At 36.9% G+C, this 21,785-nt stretch overlaps 1 protein-coding gene across 1 annotated transcript in view; it reads right to left on the bottom strand.

The window, feature by feature from the left end:
* Window positions 1–4,755: 4,755 nt before the first annotated feature.
* LOC125043706 overlaps window positions 4,756–21,785 on the bottom strand; it is a 21,086-nt gene continuing 4,056 nt past the window's right edge. The window contains exons 3-13 of the mRNA XM_047639944.1: window positions 17,801–18,344; window positions 15,521–15,618; window positions 13,152–13,228; window positions 8,955–9,284; window positions 8,427–8,779; window positions 7,897–8,125; window positions 7,583–7,747; window positions 7,098–7,247; window positions 6,637–6,777; window positions 6,226–6,310; window positions 4,756–5,538 (exon numbers count right to left, since the gene is read on the bottom strand). Coding sequence (XP_047495900.1) covers window positions 6,269–6,310; window positions 6,637–6,777; window positions 7,098–7,247; window positions 7,583–7,747; window positions 7,897–8,125; window positions 8,427–8,779; window positions 8,955–9,284; window positions 13,152–13,228; window positions 15,521–15,618; window positions 17,801–18,344 — 2,129 coding nt within the window. The 3' untranslated portion in view covers window positions 4,756–5,538; window positions 6,226–6,268. The remainder of the gene's footprint in view (window positions 5,539–6,225; window positions 6,311–6,636; window positions 6,778–7,097; window positions 7,248–7,582; window positions 7,748–7,896; window positions 8,126–8,426; window positions 8,780–8,954; window positions 9,285–13,151; window positions 13,229–15,520; window positions 15,619–17,800; window positions 18,345–21,785) is intronic.

The raw sequence follows: 21,785 nt of genomic DNA, 5'->3' as shown, positions 1-21,785 counted from the left end.
TCATCATAATCATAATAATAATAATAATAATAATAATAATAATAATAATAATAATAATAATAATAATAATAATAATGAAGATGATAATAATGACAACAAAAGTGTAATGTAGGATCCAATTTCTCAGCACCCAACTGGCAACTGGCACCTCCCTCCCTGGTCATAAATAAAATAAATGCTGTCCAGTATAGCCGTTTAAAGCAACAGTGTTAATTGAAGTCAAAACTTTTAGCCAGCTGATGGATAATACACTTTAAAAAGTTTTTGAACAGTTTACTGGACAAATCACTTTGTTTTTTAATCTTTTATTTATCAATTCTATCTCAATTTTACGAGACTGGTGCCAAACTGGACAACATCCTCCATTTTGAAGTGTCGCCAACAGTCTCCTTTCTGTGCGGGAGCCGCAATCGGGCACACTTTACTGACAAGCGGCTGGGGAAAAGGTGAGCCCAGCCACGCCCCACCCCACGAGGGAGACTGCTGGCACCGCTTCTTGTCGTGAAATGTACATCTCATGGCGTAGGCCAACACAGTTCAGTAGGTTGTCCCAGAGGTAAGCTAGCACACTTTTAAGGTTATTTTGCCTGAATATTGGTAGTTGTATCTAACCCTAAAGATCGAGCAGTAGCTTAACCTTCTTTCAACCTGTACATTGTTCCTTAAACTGGAAAAAAACATTTAAGACATTGTTCCTCTGAGTTTAGTATTATCGTATGACTGATTGCATTGAATTGAGGTCATTTGAGGTCTCCACTGTTACCTATCAAACCATCAGTCATTGAGAAGTTCTCTTTCTACTGAAACCATGAAAAAAAAAAACTATTTACAACTTAAATGTACCTCAGTATCATGGCAAACTTGTTCATAATCAGTTATACATAGATATCTCTATTCAACACTTGCACTTGTAGCACAAATCTCACAAAAGTTTAGTAAAATGTGGCAGTTTACAGCTGTACCCTCTGGTAAAGAGAGGGAAACTAATCCAAATCTTTCACGTCATTAACAAGAGATAGGCAACATTAGGGTGCAACCTCTCTATTGCAATGAGATACAGATCAACATGAAAACTGAAAATCAATAAGAATAAGGGCAAGATACCATAGTTGTCATTTACTTTATAATCAAGTGTAAAAAAAAGCAAAGCACAAAGAAATTTTGCAATAAAGCAAAACTGTTCACAGGAAATGGAATATGTGTTGCATTTAATCTAAAAGAAAATAATATACAACACAAGTTATAATAAGAACTTCTTGAGGATAGATGTACTTGCAATGCTAATATTGATAATGTTGCAAACCCAAAATACATACATCAACTACACTGTTGTTGCAAACTAGATGATACACCAAACAAATAGCCAAACTGATTTGTTTCTTACATTGGACTTGACAGAAAAAAAATCTGTGTACAATCTGAGGCCCTTGTTAGTTGCATGAGATGTTGCTGGATTAAATAAGTTAATAAATAGTTAAATATATAAATAGAGGAGTCTTGATTAATTTCCCCACAACTTCAAGGTGCTTTTAGTGTGTCTAACAGGGTTTACATATAGATCAGTTATTCTGAGCCATAAAAAAATCTTGAACACAGTCATGTTGAATGGTAACATTTTTTTGATGATATGAATAGGTTCATATGATAAATTTTTAAGAATACAAACTTCCTTTTTTCATATACTTTTAAAGTCATTCCTTAGGATTCATTCTTTTCACCAAATCTAAAAGTTAAATTTGACAATCACATGTTTAGCTTATGTCTAGGCAATTATTTAGACAGACATTCGCCCTTTTCAACTTCATCCTAGAGATTTCAAAATTGCTAATGTCATTTACTCAGTCAACATCACTCTGTATTTTCTCTCCCTTTTAAACTGTTTATGATTTTAAAACTGTAAATGGATTAACACAGTTTTCCCTTGGGTTTAGACACCAAAAGACACACTAATCTGACTTCACAAGAGAACCTAAAATTAAGAAATTATAAAACCAGCTATAAATTAGAAGTCATGGAAATTCTTACAATACAGAAAGTAACATACAAGTAGGAACTGCTTGTTTGGTTGCCTTTGCCTTCTACAGTTAGTCTTCTACATCTTCTATAAGCAGAAAATATCAAGTCTAGAATCAGAAAATGTCTAATGTCTAGATCTACATTTTCCTTATATTATCTCAGCACTTCAAGGATATCTGCTAATCCGTATCATATCAAGAATAAAGTGTGAATTTAATTTTATAGAACCTAATACCCTTAACCCCTTCCTGACGGGTCACGTCTATAGACATGAAGACAAATCGCTCGAAATGTGGCGTGCGGCTGTATGCCGCGGCGGCTCACCAAAGCGCTCCGAGGAGGTGATTCGGCTTGATGTACCGAACGCCCACACTCAAAGTCCGCCCGTTGCCATGGATCGCCAGAGCGTAGAGTTTATTTTTTGTTTTGTTTTCTACACCCGTCACCAAGGGGTTCATTATTTTTTTTTTTTTTTTTTTTTTTTTTTTTTTTTTTTTTTTTTTTTATGTGAGTATAAACCCTAATATGCTTTATCAAATAACCTGCCAGGTATGTATTAATTCTCCTTCATCATGAGGGGTCTTACTTAAGCTTCAAATACCAAGGCAAAAAGTGCTGAGAGAAGACTTGAGACATTCCTTGTGCTGGCAACACATTCGGCTACAGCATTTATCAAATACAGAATCGAGGGATGGGATAAAGTAACGGCAGCGTGTGATGTATAATTCCACGTACAGAAAACTCAACAAACACAACAGCTCCAAAGCCTAACTCTTGCATAAGTTGAGGACTTGATATACATTCCTGAGTCTCATGGGGTTAATCACGATGACAATTGTTACATTTTGATAGTTCAGTATAACTACAACAAATGGAGTTTTTTTTCCACATCCTTAAGCAACAGCTACATGTAACTGTAATAATCAGAGCCTTTGCTTCTTTGTTCATTATAATGTCAAATAATACTTGAGTGTATCAAATACAACTTTAGTCCTCCCCATATGCTGATTATATTATTCTGTCAATTACTGTATGTTATTTGACAAAGATGAACACAAAACATCTTGCCCAAATTTACTTCAGGTGAAAGAAAAGGAAACAACTACATTTACTACTATGAATGAGGACCTATATGCAGTTAATCCCCTCACTGTGGCTGGCCTGTGCCTGGACTTGAAATGTGTGCCTCTATTTCCATAGCTTGCCATTAATTTAGAAAGGCTACTGTTAGTTTTTAGGATTAATGCAAAACTGAATTTGCTTTTTTTCTGCTTTACAATTCTCAGAGCTTACATTCAACAGGCAATTATCGGTATACTAAGCACCACAATAACAGGATTATCTGGATAACCCATCTCAAAATACTTTAATTTGATGAGAGTAAGTATTCTGATATCAATTTATGAAAGCTACTTTTCTTTTCCCACTAACTCAGCAACAGACGATTGGACCAAACTAGAACGAGTCCATTTCCTCTAAATTCAAATTCCCTACAAAAGGTTGACACAAAAAAATTATTTCATATTGTTCTAATAAAATTCATTTGTCTTTTAAATGTTCCGCAGCGTCAAGTATCAAAATACCTTGTGCAAAGTGCATCACATTATGTCATTTTTCTAACAAGTCACTATGCCTGGCTATGATAAGAGGTAGTTTGATAGAACTTGGTGAAATCAAATCTTTTACATTCTACTGCTTTCAGTTCAGTTCACAGGAATCCCAAACATACACTTCCAATGATGGAATTTGGAATGAACACAGAAATATGGGTATGCAGACATATTCAAGCTTGCTCACAGACCATGCACCACATCTAGGTATGGATTGCAATGCACCTATTTTTGAAATACACAAGCATACAAATATATACACACATACACATGCACACACATGTGCACGCACACATGCATGCACGCACGCATGCACGCACACACACACACACATACATACACACAGAAACTTGAATAATGTCCTTATAATCTTAAATAACGCGCATATACTATTAGCAATTCTCTTCTCAAACACAAACAAAATCATGCACACACACACTTGCAATTCTGGCAGAATCATTGTCCTGCCTTGGAATCAAAATGGCATAAGGGTTCTGAACCATTTTCTTTTCCCCGTTGATGCAAGATATTTGGGAAAGCACAGGATGTAGGAATTTCTATAAGAAGTTACTGATAATTCTACATGCAGCCAAAGGATTTTTCTGCTGCTCTGAGTCTTCTGAGATCCTCGAAAAATTACAGTTTAATGAGTTTCCGCACCGCAAGACTCGGGAATCAGGAGATGTGCCCAAATCTTGCTACCGATCAAGGCACAGGCAGGATTTTTTGTGATAAGACTGATACCTAAGAAGGCAGAAGGACTGGCATTGAACTATGTTATTCTCGCTAGCAAACTCTCAACCCGTTTTGCACTAGAGCGTGTGATTGTCACACTTGTCGTTCCAGTCAGCAAAATCAGATCTTTCCACTGGTGAACTTGACACATCCAGGTTTTTTTTTTGCTTTGCAATGGTTCACAACACTTGTTTTACACTGAAGCTCTGTCTATGGACTTCTTGTACCTAAGTTGCTCCACAGGTTGTATAGTATGTACTAGACTAGGTTGAAAAAAGGAAAACAAAATGGAATAAAATTCTGTTAGTGTTCCTATAACAATAAAGTCCATTCTTTGAAGAAGAAAAAAAGAACAACGAAGTAAAATAGGTTTGAAAGCCAATACAAAATCCAATTTCTCTTAAACAAAAAATTTAATGAATAAAAATAGTAAATACAAAAAAAAAGAGCTATGAAATTCCTTAATCATATTTAAAGGAAACAGTAGACCAATGACAAACATCTGGCACATACTATACGCCATTGGTATATCTGCTCACATTCACTTCGGTGAAACTCTATTGGACTGAGACGATGAAATTAAATAGTCATATAACACTACAAGTTCCTTAAAAAATGAGGCTGGGATTTCACACATTCTGGACACAGCCTAAGACCTTTATAAAAGCAATTTAGTTGGCATGTTTCTTCCTTTTCTTGTATACAAAAAATGCACTTAAATATCACAGTATCATTATCAAGAGTGCTTTCTTCAAAGGGCTTGGGGGTGGGAACTGAATAAATCTTACCAAATATTCACAGCCTTAAGCTGAAACATCAAAATACATTTTGAACGGCTTTTATCCACACAGTCGCAGAGCAGTGAAGGCAGTGAAGCGCAAAGTTTTATTCAGTCTCCACACACACACACCTGTATTTGGAGACCAACCTTAACCTGAATCTTAACTTGGGTGCACCACTAATGTTCTTTGTCACTTAAAAGAAAGGGAAAAAAATATTCTAAAACAAAATCACATTACCAAAAGTTTAAATTTACAAAGACACCGTAAAATGTTACATAATAGTCCCACTTTTCATGAGAGAGAATGTATTTACACTCAACCACAGGTGAATGATTATTAATTTGCTTCGGTTTCCTGAAGGTAATGTAACATGTGGCTTTTCCTCCGGTGAATGTCTGAAAAATAAAAAATTGATGTAAATACATTGCAGTAAATAACATTGCACAAATGCATTGCAGATTTTCACCCTAATACACTTGAATTTATTGATATATCAACCAAATCTATCAAGACATGAAAGTCAATAATAATCAATATATTAATTTGAAATACACAATTCCAATAACAAAAAAGAAAATTTAAATTTACTAATATAGAGCAATCAGATATCTTTACATTTTGTTCAATTTATATATCTGTTATTACCATGATTTAGGAATAATTCACACACCTGAAGTTCACGTAAAATAAACAAGAAAAAAAAAATCATCACTGATACTGAACACTTTGTAAAATTGTCCTGCTCAGAGTTATCAAAGACCATTCTTAGATTACAAGATATGAAAATAAAATACAAAATTATATAACTGAATATATCTAAATTTTTTTTTTAAAAAAGTCAACATCCACATTTTTTTCAGGCATAATCATGTTACCTCCACTCACTTTAGCAAATAAAAAAAAAAAAAATAACAGGTCTTGTATTCATCAATATGATACTGTATAATATTTCAATGAAATATCATCATAAGCAATGGCCGCTGAATTCAGCAGTAACACCTTAAACAGCAAAACAAAAAAACCTAGCAAGTTATTAAGAATTAAAAATCACTACAGCACAATCCCTTTCCTTCATCACTAACCTCTGCGAATGGTCTGGTGTAATTAGAAATGCCTCACTGCAGTTTAGTTACTACAGTGCTCGGAGTGCTCCTCCCACGCAGCAACCTGCAAAGGTGGAAAGGAGGAATTGTACTATACTGAATGTAATTAATCTTGGCAGCAATACCTCCTACAGAAATGAAAAAAGCAGTTACAACTTTTAGTTATCAAAAGTTATGGTAAAGGATCTGAATCACAAACCACAGATGCATTAAAATATAAAGAGTAAAGGCAGCAAAAAATTTAGCAATAGATTTAAATACTAAATATTTTCTTGAAACTGATAATTTAAAAAAATAATAACTTCTGCCCTAGCAATACATACTAATTCCAAAACACATCAAAACATTTCCAACCAAAGACAAGAAAACATACTGAACACTGGCACTCACCTGACATTCCCTCGAGCAATACCACTGGTTCCCACAGCCAGCACACACAAACTGAGCTCTTTGCTTGTGGCAACCCTGGCACTTAGGGTTGCCACCCCCCTCCTCTGAGTGGTGGCTGGATTTCTTGCTCCTGCTCTCAGACTGGAACAGGTGGACAGAAGTAAGTTTTCTGGGCTTTGCTATCAATATCCAGCATATAAACCACAAAGGAAAATACACAACTCAACTCAGAAACCATAAATTATATTCATAAAATGATACAAACTTCTAGTAAAGAGAAACAACAGAATTATGTCTGCATGTGAAACAGAAAAGATTCTATTCCCATAATAATGTTCTACAATTATTAATTTATCACAAATCCATCAGTAACTTCCACACAAAAATATGGATAGTCAATTAAAGCAAACAAAAATCACATCTCTCCAAATACAGTCCCAAAAATAAGACAATAAGACTACCTGAGAATGGGAGGACTTCTCTTTCACCGTTGTGGTTGAGCCTCCAGACAGGAGAGCGGAGAGGGTGAGGTACTGGGAATTTGTTGTAGCATCACCCACCATCTTGACATTACCACCACTGGTAACACCAGCCTGCGACCCTAAAAGGAGCTGGAAAAGAGAATCACATTAATCCCTTGCTTCTGAAGACGGTTCCTGTGTACAACATGACATTACGACTTTGTCTTCTTTGTCTGATTCTGTTGATGCACTAAATGCTGGATCAATGCTGGTAACCCCCCGTCTCAATCCAGCATACTAGTTGGGATGGATTGCTGGTATGGGATATTTCTCGTGAGACTAAACTAGTGAAAATTTCTGGATTTATAGTGAATCTTGACACTTCAACAGGTATCATAATTAAGCAGGAATACGAGGCTCCATATAAACTAATATTTTATTATGTACATCTAAATAAAAAGAATTTATGGGTAACCTAGCCCTACCTTAGCAAGAGCAGACGGCCCTTCTAAAGAGGGCTTGGATGTTGGCAGGGTTGCTGTAGGGGGAACTGAGGTGGGCGTCTGCTCCCTGGCTATAGGAGTGGATTCTCGGCTGCCTTCCGACTTCCTTGTACTGCTTTCACTACTTCCCACAGGGAATATAGAGATCTTGAAAGCAAAGAAAGGTCTTAAAAGTCAGAAAACTCAAAAGTACTTATGATATATAACAAAAATTGGAAATTTACATTTCTGAAATTCATTAAATGCTATTAATATCTTCTGTTGTTCTAGACCTAATAGCATATCTTCCTCCTCACCTGTGGAGATCCAGGCTGCTTCTCAATCTGAGTGAGTTCAGCAAAACGCAACAGGACATCTTTGTACGAGACGGAAGGGTCGCTCATGGCCAGCATGCCCTTCGCAGAGGCCGAGGTTCTCATCTCTGCCTCACTGCTGGAGCTGGACACACTGGGAGGACGGTCCTGCTCGCGGGAAGACCGCTTGTCACCATCATAACGGTGCCTCCAGGCCCCTCTGGTGGCTCTTCTGTTGGAGGGGATTTTGACACTAAGTTTAAAATTAACGACTCTGTCCATGAAGCGTGAGAATGATTTCACATTTTTATCAAGGTTAAAAGGTAAAAAAATAAACAAAAATTTTACAGCCTTAATCAAGGTATAACATGAAATAATTCACTTGATAAGTATGTATAACATAACAAACTGTAATTATAGCTACTTTTCTGCCTGCATTTACAACAGATAAGCAAATCCTCCTGAAAAGCAAAAAGATTTTTAAAAAACAAACACAAAAGTCCATCACCAGAAAGAAAACCACTACCATTTACCTAATGGGCGGAGTATTGGGGTTTTCTTTTCTATGAGCGGCTATTAACTGTTGGACATTTATGGTGGGGCCCTGGGGTCCCTGGCCAGTGGGAGTGGTGGAGAGTGCTGCCGGAATATTGGACAGGCTGCCCTGAGGCCCCGACGGCTTGGGCAGGATGGGCTTCATGAGGGAGAGCCCTGAGGTGAGCTGCTTGCTTAGTTTGTTGTGTGCTTCGGAGGACATGGAGATTCTGGGCACCTCCCCTCCCGGCTTGTTGCTACTTGTGTGGATGTCAATCACGCTGATGTTGCCATTGCCATTATTGGAGTTGCTTCTGCTGCCCTCCTTTGTGGTCACAACCTGGGGAAGAACCTGCAAGGGGAAGAGGAATAAAAAAAAAAAAATTCAAGTTCTTTCTGGTCTTATAAGCCAATGAGATTGGCTTACATTTTTAAGTCAAATCACAAATTGTCATTAACCTGACCACTTAGTACACTGTTTAGGTGTAATCATCACCCATTCAGAAAAGCCCATGCACATCCAGTACCTGTAGTGACTGAGGCGACTGAGATCCGCTGAGAAGCTGACTCATCATCATCAGGGGAAGCTGAGGACCTCCCAGGGACGAGTAGCCGCCCTGAGGCAAGAAGAGAAGGTTGCCACTTCCTTCTCCACTTCCCTCTTCGTCAGTCTTCCCTTCCTGCTCCTCCTCCTTCTCCTCCTGGCCGCTCTTCATCAGGAGGACCTGCCGTTTCCTCACCAGCCGGAGGTACAGCTCTTCTTTGCGCTTCTGTAATCTAAGCAGGGTGTTCCACTCCTCCTCCTTCTGTTTCAGCAGGAATTCAATGGCCTGAAACGACAAACCCAACTTAATATATCAGTGACAGCTTGGTCCTCGGCTTGCTGCTGTACCGAGGGTAGGGGACATATACTTTCATACTATACAGTCATTAAACAAGTGAGTGAGTGAGTGAGTGAGTGAGTGAGTGAGTGAGTGAGTGAGTGAGTGAGTGAGTGAGTGAGTGAGTGAGTGAGTGAGTGAGTGAGTGAGTGAGTGAGTGAGTGAGTGAGTGAGTGAGTAGAAGAGTAGATGAGTAGATGAGTAGATGAGTAGATGAGTAGATGAGTAGATGAGTAGATGAGTAGATGAGTAGATGAGTAGATGAGTAGATGAGTAGATGAGTAGATGAGTAGATGAGTAGATGAGTAGATGAGTAGATGAGTAGATGAGTAGATGAGTAGATGAGTAGATGAGTAGATGAGTAGATGAGTAGATGAGTAGATGAGTAGATGAGTAGATGAGTAGATGAGTAGATGAGTAGATGAGTAGATGAGTAGATGAGTAGATGAGTAGATGAGTAGATGAGTAGATGAGTAGATGAGTAGATGAGTAGATGAGTAGATGAGTAGATGAGTAGATGAGTAGATGAGTAGATGAGTAGATGAGTAGATGAGTAGATGAGTAGATGAGTAGATGAGTAGATGAGTAGATGAGTAGATGAGTAGATGAGTAGATGAGTAGATGAGTAGATGAGTAGATGAGTAGATGAGTAGATGAGTAGATGAGTAGATGAGTAGATGAGTAGATGAGTAGATGAGTAGATGAGTAGATGAGTAGATGAGTAGATGAGTAGATGAGTAGATGAGTAGATGAGTAGATGAGTAGATGAGTAGATGAGTAGATGAGTAGATGAGTAGATGAGTAGATGAGTAGATGAGTAGATGATGCATGAGTGCATGAGTGTGAGTGCATGAGTGAGGGAGCAAAAGCATTTGTGCTTACCTATAACCAATTTGAATGTATTTACTTTAATAACAGTAATAATAATAACAATAATAACAACATTAACAACTGCTAACAATAATAACAATAATAACAACATTAACAACTGCTAACAATAATAACAATAATAACAACATTAACAACTGCTAACAATAATAACAATAATAATAATAATAAAATAATAATAATAATAATAACAATAATAACAACATTAACAACTGCTAACAATAATAACAATAATAACAATAATAACAACATTAACAACTGCTAACAATAATAACAATAATAACAATAATAACAACATTAACAACTGCTAACAATAATAACAACATTAACAACTGCTAACAATAATAACAATAATAACAATAATAATAATAACAATAATAACAATAATAACAACATTAACAACTGCTAACAATAATAACAATAATAACAACATTAACAACTGCTAACAATAATAACAATAATAACAATAATAACAATAATAACAATAATAATAATAATAAAAATAATATAATAATTATTATTATTATTATTATTATTATTATATTATTATTATTATTATATTATTATTATTATATTATTATTATTATATTATTATTATTATTATTATTATTATTATTATTATTATTATTATTATTATTATTATTATCAACATTATCATTTTCACAATCATCATCATCACTATCATTTCTTTTCTTTTCTTAATAAATGATTCTTATCCTTATCCTTATTATTAAAGTGATGATTTTTGTTGCTATTGTCATCATCTTTGTTACTACTGTTATTATCATTATTGTTGTTATCATTATTATCATTACTATCATTATTATTATCACTATGATCATTATCATAATTATGTCATAATTAATAATAATAATAATAAATAATAATAATAAATAATAATAATAATAACAATAATAATAATAAAATAATAACAACATTGATATTGATGACGATGATGATAAAGATAACAATAATAAAATAATATAATAATAATAATAAAATAATATAATAATTATTATTATTATTATAATAATAATAATAATAATAATATTATTACAATATTGTAATAATGATATTATTATTACAATATTGTAATAATAATATCATTATCATTATCATTATTATTATTATAATAATAATAAATAATAATAATAATAATAATAATAATAATAATAATAATAATAATAATAATAATAACAATAATAATAATAACAATAATAACAATAATAACAACATTAACAACTGCTAACAATAATAACAAAGGCCGAGGAGAGCGGCATTGTCCAAGAGTAACATCTCAATCTGGTGACATATTATGGCATTATCATTAATACTATAATCATCCTATTTTTCATTAATTAGGCTTAGTTCAAAATCCTACACACAGACGGCATAACTTTCTCAAAGACTTGCACTAACCCTCGACACAGTGCCAGTTTTAGGGATTAACCCAATGCTCCCGGGCATGGCAAGTACGTCCATGCCATGCCCATTGCGAGTTTACTTGTTTGATTGTTTTTACACATAGATGGCTACACTTGTACTAAATCACCAATGAGCCAATTACGAGTACTGCCTGTCTCACCCATTTACCCTTTTCTTTGATTTACGAAAATAATCTATGTTATCTTATTTTGCTGTTACTAATGTTTATAACTTAATAGTAATCATAATGTCTATAATAAAACAACCCCATTGATATTCATAGCACTAGTAAAAAATACATTTTTTCTGCCAATTCAAGGAAAGGTGAAATCAGGTAAAGTCACAAGGTCTACTAATTGACTCCTTTGTTTAGTAACCTTAGTAAAATTTAGTAAAATAAAACTGAAGAGGAGAATGCATGTATTCAACGTCAATAGGCTGACTATCATGCCTCTTTCTCATGTCTATTTCTAATATCTAATAATGACACTAATGACAATAATAACAATTATTGTCATAATTATTATCATTATTATTTCTGTTACTATCATTATCATTGTTAATATCAATAATATCATTTATATTATCATAATTATCATTATCAGTCACTTTTAGTATCATTGTCATTACTATTGTGATTAACATTATAATTATTATCAACATTATCATTTTCACAATCATCATCATCACTATCATTTCTTTTCTTTTCTTAATAAATGATTCTTATCCTTATCCTTATTATTAAAGTGATGATTTTTGTTGCTATTGTCATCATCTTTGTTACTACTGTTATTATCATTATTGTTGTTATCATTATTATCATTACTATTATCATCATTACTATCATTATTATTATCACTATGATCATTATCATAATTATGTCATCATTAAGAATAGTAATAACGGTAATAGTAACAACAATGATAACAATAACAATATATAATAATGAAAATAATAACAACATTGATATTGATGACGATGATGATAAAGATAACAATAATAAAATAATAAAATAATATAATAATTATTATTATTATTATTATTATTATTATTATTATTATTATTATTATTATTATTATTATTATTATTATTATTATTATCATTATTATTATTATTATTATAATAATAATAATAATAATAATAATAATAATAATAATAATAATAAAATTATAATTTTCATTACCTTATTATTGTATTACTATTAACAAAAAATGCAATAATAACAATAACGATATCAACATTAAGAACAACACACTGATAATGATAATGATAATGATGATAATCATGATAATAATAATAATGATAATAACAAAGATAATAATATTATTATTACAATATTGTAATAATGATATTATTATTACAATATTGTAATAATAATATCATTATCATTATCATTATTATCATATTATTATTATTATTGGCATCATCATTACCATCATTATTATCATTATCATTATTATTATCAACACAAAAACAATGTTACGTTATGCCATCAGTTTCCCTGCAAGCTTCCAGGAAAACACATTAGACCAGCATGGTCTGCCGTGTCAGCAACTCTCCCGAGAACAGTATATTTGATCGCAGCTCTACTGGGAAGAGAATATAAACTGTTACAGGGAAAAAACAAAAGAGAATGTCGATTCCCTGGGCTCAGTCAGACAACAACGACAAGAACCGTTGGAATCCCACCAAATCTTGAGCGTGCGAATGCTTAAGCTCTTACAAGAAAGTGAATCTTCTCACAGAGATGAAAAGAAGATCCTTTAAAAAGTGACTTGTTTAGTTGTGACAGCCTAAAAGGTGAATAAAATTAAGGTTTTGATTAAAAGAAAAAAGAAGGAGAAGCAGGAGAAGGAGGAGGAGAAGAGAGAAGGAGACAGAAAGAGAGAGAGAAGGAGACAGAAAGAGAGAGAGAAGGAGACAGAAAGAGAGAGAGAAGGAGACAGAAAGAGAGAGAGAAGGAGACAGAAAGAGAGAGAGAAGGAGACAGAAAGAGAGAGAGAAGGAGACAGAAAGAGAGAGAGAAGGAGACAGAAAGAGAGAGAGAAGGAGACAGAAAGAGAGAGAGAAGGAGACAGAAAGAGAGAGAGAAGGAGACAGAAAGAGAGAGAGAAGGAGACAGAAAGAGAGAGAGAAGGAGACAGAAAGAGAGAGAGAAGGAGACAGAAAGAGAGAGAGAAGGAGACAGAAAGAGAGAGAGAAGGAGACAGAAAGAGAGAGAGAAGGAGACAGAAAGAGAGAGAGAAGGAGACAGAAAGAGAGAGAGAAGGAGACAGAAAGAGAGAGAGAAGGAGACAGAAAGAGAGAGAGAAGGAGACAGAAAGAGAGAGAGAAGGAGACAGAAAGAGAGAGAGAAGGAGACAGAAAGAGAGAGAGAAGGAGACAGAAAGAGAGAGAGAAGGAGACAGAAAGAGAGAGAGAAGGAGACAGAAAGAGAGAGAGAAGGAGACAGAAAGAGAGAGAGAAGGAGACAGAAAGAGAGAGAGAAGGAGACAGAAAGAGAGAGAGAAGGAGACAGAAAGAGAGAGAGAAGGAGACAGAAAGAGAGAGAGAAGGAGACAGAAAGAGAGAGAGAAGGAGACAGAAAGAGAGAGAGAAGGAGACAGAAAGAGAGAGAGAAGGAGACAGAAAGAGAGAGAGAAGGAGACAGAAAGAGAGAGAGAAGGAGACAGAAAGAGAGAGAGAAGGAGACAGAAAGAGAGAGAGAAGGAGACAGAAAGAGAGAGAGAAGGAGACAGAAAGAGAGAGAGAAGGAGACAGAAAGAGAGAGAGAAGGAGACAGAAAGAGAGAGAGAAGGAGACAGAAAGAGAGAGAGAAGGAGACAGAAAGAGAGAGAGAAGGAGACAGAAAGAGAGAGAGAAGGAGACAGAAAGAGAGAGAGAAGGAGACAGAAAGAGAGAGAGAAGGAGACAGAAGGAGAGAGAAGGAGAGAGAGGGAGAGAGAAAGAGAGAGAGAAGGAGAAGAAGAGAGAGAGAAGGAGGGAGAAAGAGAGAGAGAAGGAGGGAGAAAGAGAGAGAGAAGGAGGGAGAAAGAGAGAGAGAAGGAGGGAGAAAGAGAGAGAGAAGGAGGGAGAAAGAGAGAGAGAAGGAGGGAGAAAGAGAGAGAGAAGGAGAGAGAAAGAGAGAGAGAAGGAGAGAGAAAGAGAGAGAGAAGGAGAGAGAAAGAGAGAGAGAAGGAGAGAGAAAGAGAGAGAGAAGGAGAGAGAAAGAGAGAGAGAAGGAGAGAGAAAGAGAGAGAGAAGGAGAGAGAAAGAGAGAGAGAAGGAGAGAGAAAGAGAGAGAGAAGGAGAGAGAAAGAGAGAGAGAAGGAGAGAGAAAGAGAGAGAGAAGGAGAGAGAAAGAGAGAGAGAAGGAGAGAGAAAGAGAGAGAGAAGGAGAGAGAAAGAGAGAGAGAAGGAGAGAGAAAGAGAGAGAGAAGGAGAGAGAAAGAGAGAGAGAAGGAGGGAGAAAGAGAGAGAGAAGGAGGAGAAAGAGAGAGAAGGAGGGAGAAGAGAGAGAGAGAGAAAGAGAGAGAAAGAGAGAGAAAGAGAGAGAAAGAGAGAGAAAGAGAGAGAAAGAGAGAGAAAGAGAAGGAGAGAGAAAGAGAGAGAAAGAGAGAAAGAGAGAGAGAAGGAGACGGAAAGAGAGAGAGAAGGAGACGGAAAGAGAGAGAGAAGGAGACGGAAAGAGAGAGAGAAGGAGACGGAAAGAGAGAGAGAAGGAGACGGAAAGAGAGAGAGGAGACGGAAAGAGAGAAGGAGACAGTAAGAGAGAGAGAAGGAGATGGAAAGAGAGAGAGAAGGAGACAGTAAGAGAGAAAGAAGGAGAGAGAGAGAGAGATTTAGCCCCAGCTTAGACCTGGAAAATCTGTACATCCACACCAAGCGGCCAGCAACTAAGGGTCACTCCACCCACCGACCTCCACCAGCCAGGAAACCAACCAGCTCCCCCATAGAACTCCAGCCGCAAGAATCACCCGCAGCATCCAGCCATAAAAGTGGAACTTCAAACCCACTCCTAATTTTACAAGAAATAAAATCAACTATAACAGTAGAACCGCATAACCTCACTCAAAGTCATTACAAGAGACGAGAGCAAGTATCAGCTGAAATATCTCCACAGGAATGATAGACTGTTCAAAATACATCTGGCCAGACACTTTATCCTAGTCACTGAGGGGAAAGGCTCTTCAACCACCAGTCAGTTTGAATGACTAACTTCCTAATGATGTTTTTTCCCCATCACTACGGTGCCCTCCCATAGAGGCATTATTGAGGTTCTTTCTTTGAGCTTTTGGCCGCTGTAATAACTAGCCGCCTGTTGTTTTTTAGATGATTTTTCAATATACTGGCTTTAGTTCCTTTCTGCCCAAAAAATTGATATGGCGAGATGTTACAATCTTTCTATCATACTCTAATTTTTCTATACATTGTTTTCCTAGGTTTATAATTAAAATAAAGATGAACAAAGTATTCCCACACAAACTGGACAGGAAGTGATAGGAAAGCCGATAACCCAGCTTCAAATAATGCAGACTATTTGCTTTTGTTTAATATTGCTCTCTCTCTCCATTTCTTAAATATTTCAACATATATTTTGAATCGTTTTGCATAAAAAAATCCTACAAATCTAACAATATTACAGATATTGGACTTAGTTCTAAAAATACAAATCTGGCAAAAGAGCTGGCTGGAGACTAGATACGGTCACTTAATAAGCATTTTAAAACATTTCACTTGCCTGAACAGTTACGAAAAACATTGAAATGCTTTTGTATCTATTGAGATGCCTTAACTATAATCTCTACAAAAGCAAATATATAAACCCATAGTAATGGATACACATACATACATACATACATACATACACATATATATATAATATATATATATATATACCTACATTAAATACATACATACATCTGTTTTCATAATCTAAATATACATAGACACACACTTGCATACATACATACTGTACATGTTTTCATAATCTAAATATATACACACATATGTACATCTGTATTCATAATCTAAATATACACATACATTCATACATACATATATACTTGCATACAAACATACATACATCTGTATTCATAATCTAATAAAAAAACTACTGCTTTTCATAACACACCCTCAAACTTCATTTATAAGATTGTACATTGTATAAAAAAAGGACTTTGAAACTGGATAATATAACATCAAGAAATGTGAACCAGGAACTGATATTAATATTACTGTAATCATCATTAATGTTGTTATGGCTATTATTATTGATAGGATTCTTACAATAGTATTATCATTATATTATTACTATTATTAAAATATCAACATTATCATTATGATCATTATATTATTAATGCATTATTATACTATTAGCATTATATCATTATCATTAACATTACCATTATCATTATTATTAATTATTATTATATAACATCAAATAATATTGTATCATTACTATCATTATCATTATTATGATGATTATGTTATAATTACAACAATGATTATAATAATAATAAATGGAATGTTAATATTGAAATCAATAAAAATAATAACAGTAATAATAGTAATAATAAAAATGACAAATCTAAATCATGAAAATAATAATAATAACAAAAAATAAAGAAGATATAAAATCATTGACTAATAAAAAAAATAGAAATACGGTTTATGAATGTAAATGCATAAGAGAAATACAGAGGGAACAACCATGATTCTAAACAAAATTAGCAAATACTACTGTTGTATAAAAAACAAATTCCACAAGCATTTAATCATCCTTTGTGGATCGTCATCGTTAAAGCTGCATCACAAAATACTCAAGGAAATGACGCTAAAAATTGAAAAATCTGAAGCGAATCCATGAGACGAACTTGGAACATATGTTAGTGTTTCCCTGTCCGCTGCGATTCCAGTCTCTCAATCTCACGCAGAGCCAACTCCTAGGGAGCTTTTAGCACTTTAGTACTGCTAATAAAGGTTCTAATAACAACAATGCCATTCATATTAATAACACTAATGACTACAGGAGTATTAGAAATAAAAGGCTGTATCACTAGGTGAAGAATAACAATAACAAAAACAAAATCAATCACAAAACAAAAACAATAACATAATAACAAGAGACAATAATAATGAAAAAAATCAAATAACGAAGACAGATTCAACACAAGCCCAAACACCACTGCCAGGCCTACATAAAATAATAGCAGAAAGAGCCCATCACAAAACAAAAACAAAAAAAAACGACGTGATCCTTACCTCCCTTGCTGTTCTCGTCGTTCGACTCCTCGGTGCCTCTTTCATTCCCTTCACTTATCACCAACTTGTCCTCGTCATCTTCACTCGACTCTTTCCCCTCGTCTTCACTTCCCTCTACGTCCACTTGAGAATCGTCTGCTTCTTCAGTGTCCATCTTATTATCACTCTCTTCCACACCCTCATCTTTTCTAGTACTCGACTCCTCGCACAACTCTTTACTATTATCTTTGACTTCCTCTCTTTCTTTGCTTTGTACTTCCCCATTCGCCAGCGCGTCCGAGTCTCCCAGTTTAGTGTGGTTATCGTTAATATCCTGCTCCTCCTCGCTTCCCGTTTTCCCTGGATTGTCTTGGCATCCCGTTTTCTTCGAGTTGTCTTGGCATCCCGTTTTCTTTAGTGACTCATCCATGCCTACGTCCGGATCCCTGGCTGCGTCCATGGCTCCGGCCGCAGAGTCATCCGGGATCATGCTGCGGTCGCCTGTCGAGGGGGATATGCACGTTTAGAATCACAAGAAATGGCGTTTCATAATGTACACAACACTAATGATGAAAAAGAACAGATGTTTAGCGAGACTTCCATTACGGTCTCCATCGCAAGAACCACACTGAACGAGACCTTGGGGCAGGGGGAAATAATGATATTTAACTTTCAACCGTCCACGAATGCACCTTCCCTCTCCCGCAGGTAAGGCCCTGCGCTCACCTTTATCTACTCTTCAGGCGATATCTGTCCCACACTTTCTTCCACCTGACAGCGGAACCACGAGGTCAGGGCAATTGCACTCCGCAATACCAGGAGAGAGAGAGCCTTGAAACACCATTCACCACACTCTCCCTCTACAGTCGTAAAAAACCGGCCTCAGTATGAAGCGAGAAACCCCGACGGCGGAGCCACAGCGGCGAAGGAGGCGACGAAGGCAGCAGCAAGGCCCGTGCGAGCTGCGGGAGGAACGAGCACACGACACGTCCGCTCAGCGTGCCTTCGCCGACGGAAACTCCACACTCACACACAGGGAACTACCCGGGCCCCGTCCCCTCCCCGGAGAATAGTTCAAGGTCAAGCGAGCCCGGGGCGTTGACTCACTCACGGCTCGGCGGGGGGGGGGGGGGGGGGGGGGGGGGGGGGCTACACGCGGCTCTCGCTTTTACTTGCTCACCCACACGGGTGTCTTCTGTGTGTGTGTGTGTGTGTGTGTGTGTGTGTGTGTGTGTGTGTGTGTGTGTGTGTGTGTGTGTGTGTGTGTGTGTGTGTGTGTGCGTGTGTGTGTGTGTGTGTGTGTGTGTGCGTGTGTGTGTGCGTGTGTGTGCGTGTGTGCGTGTGTGTGCGTGTGTGCGTGTGCGTGTGCGTGTGCGTGTGCGTGTGCGTGTGCGTGTGCGTGTGCGTGTGCGTGTGCGTGTGCGTGTGCGTGTGCGTGCGTAGAGAACGCTCGATTTCCGCGAATCCGAAAAGAAGGAATTACTCCAATAGCGTTTTATCGCCCAATAATGGGGAGGCGAGGCTCGTCGTGGAACGCGAGCGGAGATCCTCGGTTCCCAGAAAGCGAGGCGCGATTTCAAAGGATGAGCGCCGCCCGCGACCGGCCGGCCAGTTCCGCCTCGGCCGGGAGACGGTTCCTGGCCGCCGACGCGACCTGACTGCCGCCCACCCGCGCCATAAAAAGGGTTTCCACCTCAGCAAAAGAAAGGAATGAAATGAGTAAACAAGTGGAATCCTCTTCTAGATACCCATCGGACTTCAGCAATACATATATATATCTGTATCCATCTATATCTATCCATATATATGTCTATACATATATGTATGTATATATATAATGAGGATTCCCAGGCCCACATTCCTCAGCCAGTGACTCGGTGGACACGAGCCGCCATACACCACTCGGGAGGCCAGAAATGGCGCGCCTTTCCTGTGACGTCACTTCCGTCCTCCGACAGGATACCTAGCGACGGTGGGGAATGAAGGAGGGGCGGGGGGGGGGGGGGGCGTACAAGCGAGGGAGGGTAGGGGAGAAGGGGGAAGGAAGGTAGAGATTTAAGACAGGGTATAGAGGACGTGTACGATTGACCAAGTTCGCAGCCGCCATCGCTGAGTGAACTGCAGAACATTATGACAGCCTTCCAAGGTCAGAGCCCCCCCCCCCCCTCTCTCTCTCTCTCATACATATGTATATATACACATATGTATATATACACATGTATATATATACATATGTATATATATACATATGTGTATATATACATTGTATATATACATATGTATATATACATGTATATATACATGTATATATACATGTATATATACATATGTATATATATACATATGTATATATATACATATGTATATATATACATATGTATATATACATATGTATATATATACATATGTATATATATACATATGTATATATACATATGTATATATATACATATGTATATATATACATATGTGTATATATACATATGTATATATATACATATGTATATATATACATATGTGTATATATACATATGTATATATACATATGTATATATATACATATGTATATATATACATATATATATACATATGTATATAAACATGTGTATATATACATATGTATATAAACATGTGTATATATATATACATATATTCATACATATGTATATATACATATATTCATATGTATATATACATATATTCATATGTATATATACATGTGTGTATATATACATATATTCATATGTATATATACATGTGTGTATATATACATATATTCATATGTATATATACATATATATACATATATACATATATATACACACACACATTATATACATATATATATGTATATATTGCTTCCCTGTTTCGTCTCATCTAGTCTCCCTCTCCCTCTCTCGCTTCTATTCTCACCCCCTTTCTCTCGCTCTTTCTTCTCCCTCTCCCTCTCTTTTCCCTCCTTCTCCTTCTCCTTCTCCTTCTCCTTCTCCTTCTCCTTCTCCTTCTCCTTCTCCTTCTCCTTCTCCTTCTCCTTCTCCTTCTCCTTCTCCCTCTCGTCCCCCCCCCCCCTTCTCCCTCTCAGAGCCAGTTTGCGAGCCCACGTGCCGCCAACGGGCAAAGCATGTGGAAAGTAGGCCTATAAAATCAGGCGAAGGCCAGGCAGGGAATCGAACTCGAAACAATGCGTTTACCTCCACCCAGCCTTCCCCTTCCCTCCCCTCCCCTTGCCGCCCTCTCCCCCCCCCCCACCCCCTGTCTCTCCCTCCCTTCCCAGATGTTATTTTCAGAGGTGGTGAAGTCAAGGGAAGTTGGTGGTGACCCATGCCGGAAGGGGGGGGGGGAGGAAAGGGGGGGGAGAAGGAGAGAGAAGAGTGGGAGACGAATGGAAGGGTGCGAGGTTAGAAAGGGAAAGGAGGGAACGGGAAAGGAGGGAAAGGGAAAGGAGGGAAGGAGAGGGGGAAGGATATAAAAAAGATGGAGAGAGAAAGAGGAAGAACGAGAACGAGAAAGAATGAGACAAACACAGACACACGGAAAAGGAACAAATACGAATGCAATAACAGGAAACGGGGACTAAGAACACACCCAAGAAAGATGTAGCTAAAGGGAGAACGAGAACAGAACAAAGTAAACGAAAAAAAAAACAGAGCTACGAGGCACTAAATGAGGCTACGAAGAAGGCATGAGAAGCAAGCAGAGGAAACAGAACAAAAATGCAAACAGAGCGAGCGAAGAGAAGTAAGAGAGGAAAGCAGAGCGAGCGAAGAGAAGAATGCAAGAAAGACAAGTTAAGAGGAAAGTGAAGCCAACAGAGAAGAGGAAGCAAGCAAAGGAAATCAGAGCAGAAATGGAAGCAGCGAGAGCAAAGAGAGACAGGAATGCAGGCAAGGGAGGAAGAGACTCGAAAGACCCACGAAATCAGACGAAAGGAAGCGAAATAGC

Source organism: Penaeus chinensis, chromosome 34 (assembly GCF_019202785.1).
Source record: "Penaeus chinensis breed Huanghai No. 1 chromosome 34, ASM1920278v2, whole genome shotgun sequence".
In the NCBI taxonomy this organism is placed as follows: Eukaryota; Metazoa; Arthropoda; class Malacostraca; order Decapoda; family Penaeidae; genus Penaeus; species Penaeus chinensis.
The sequence above is the reverse complement of the archived record's forward strand: the minus strand, read 5'-3'. Positions and strand labels throughout refer to the sequence as shown.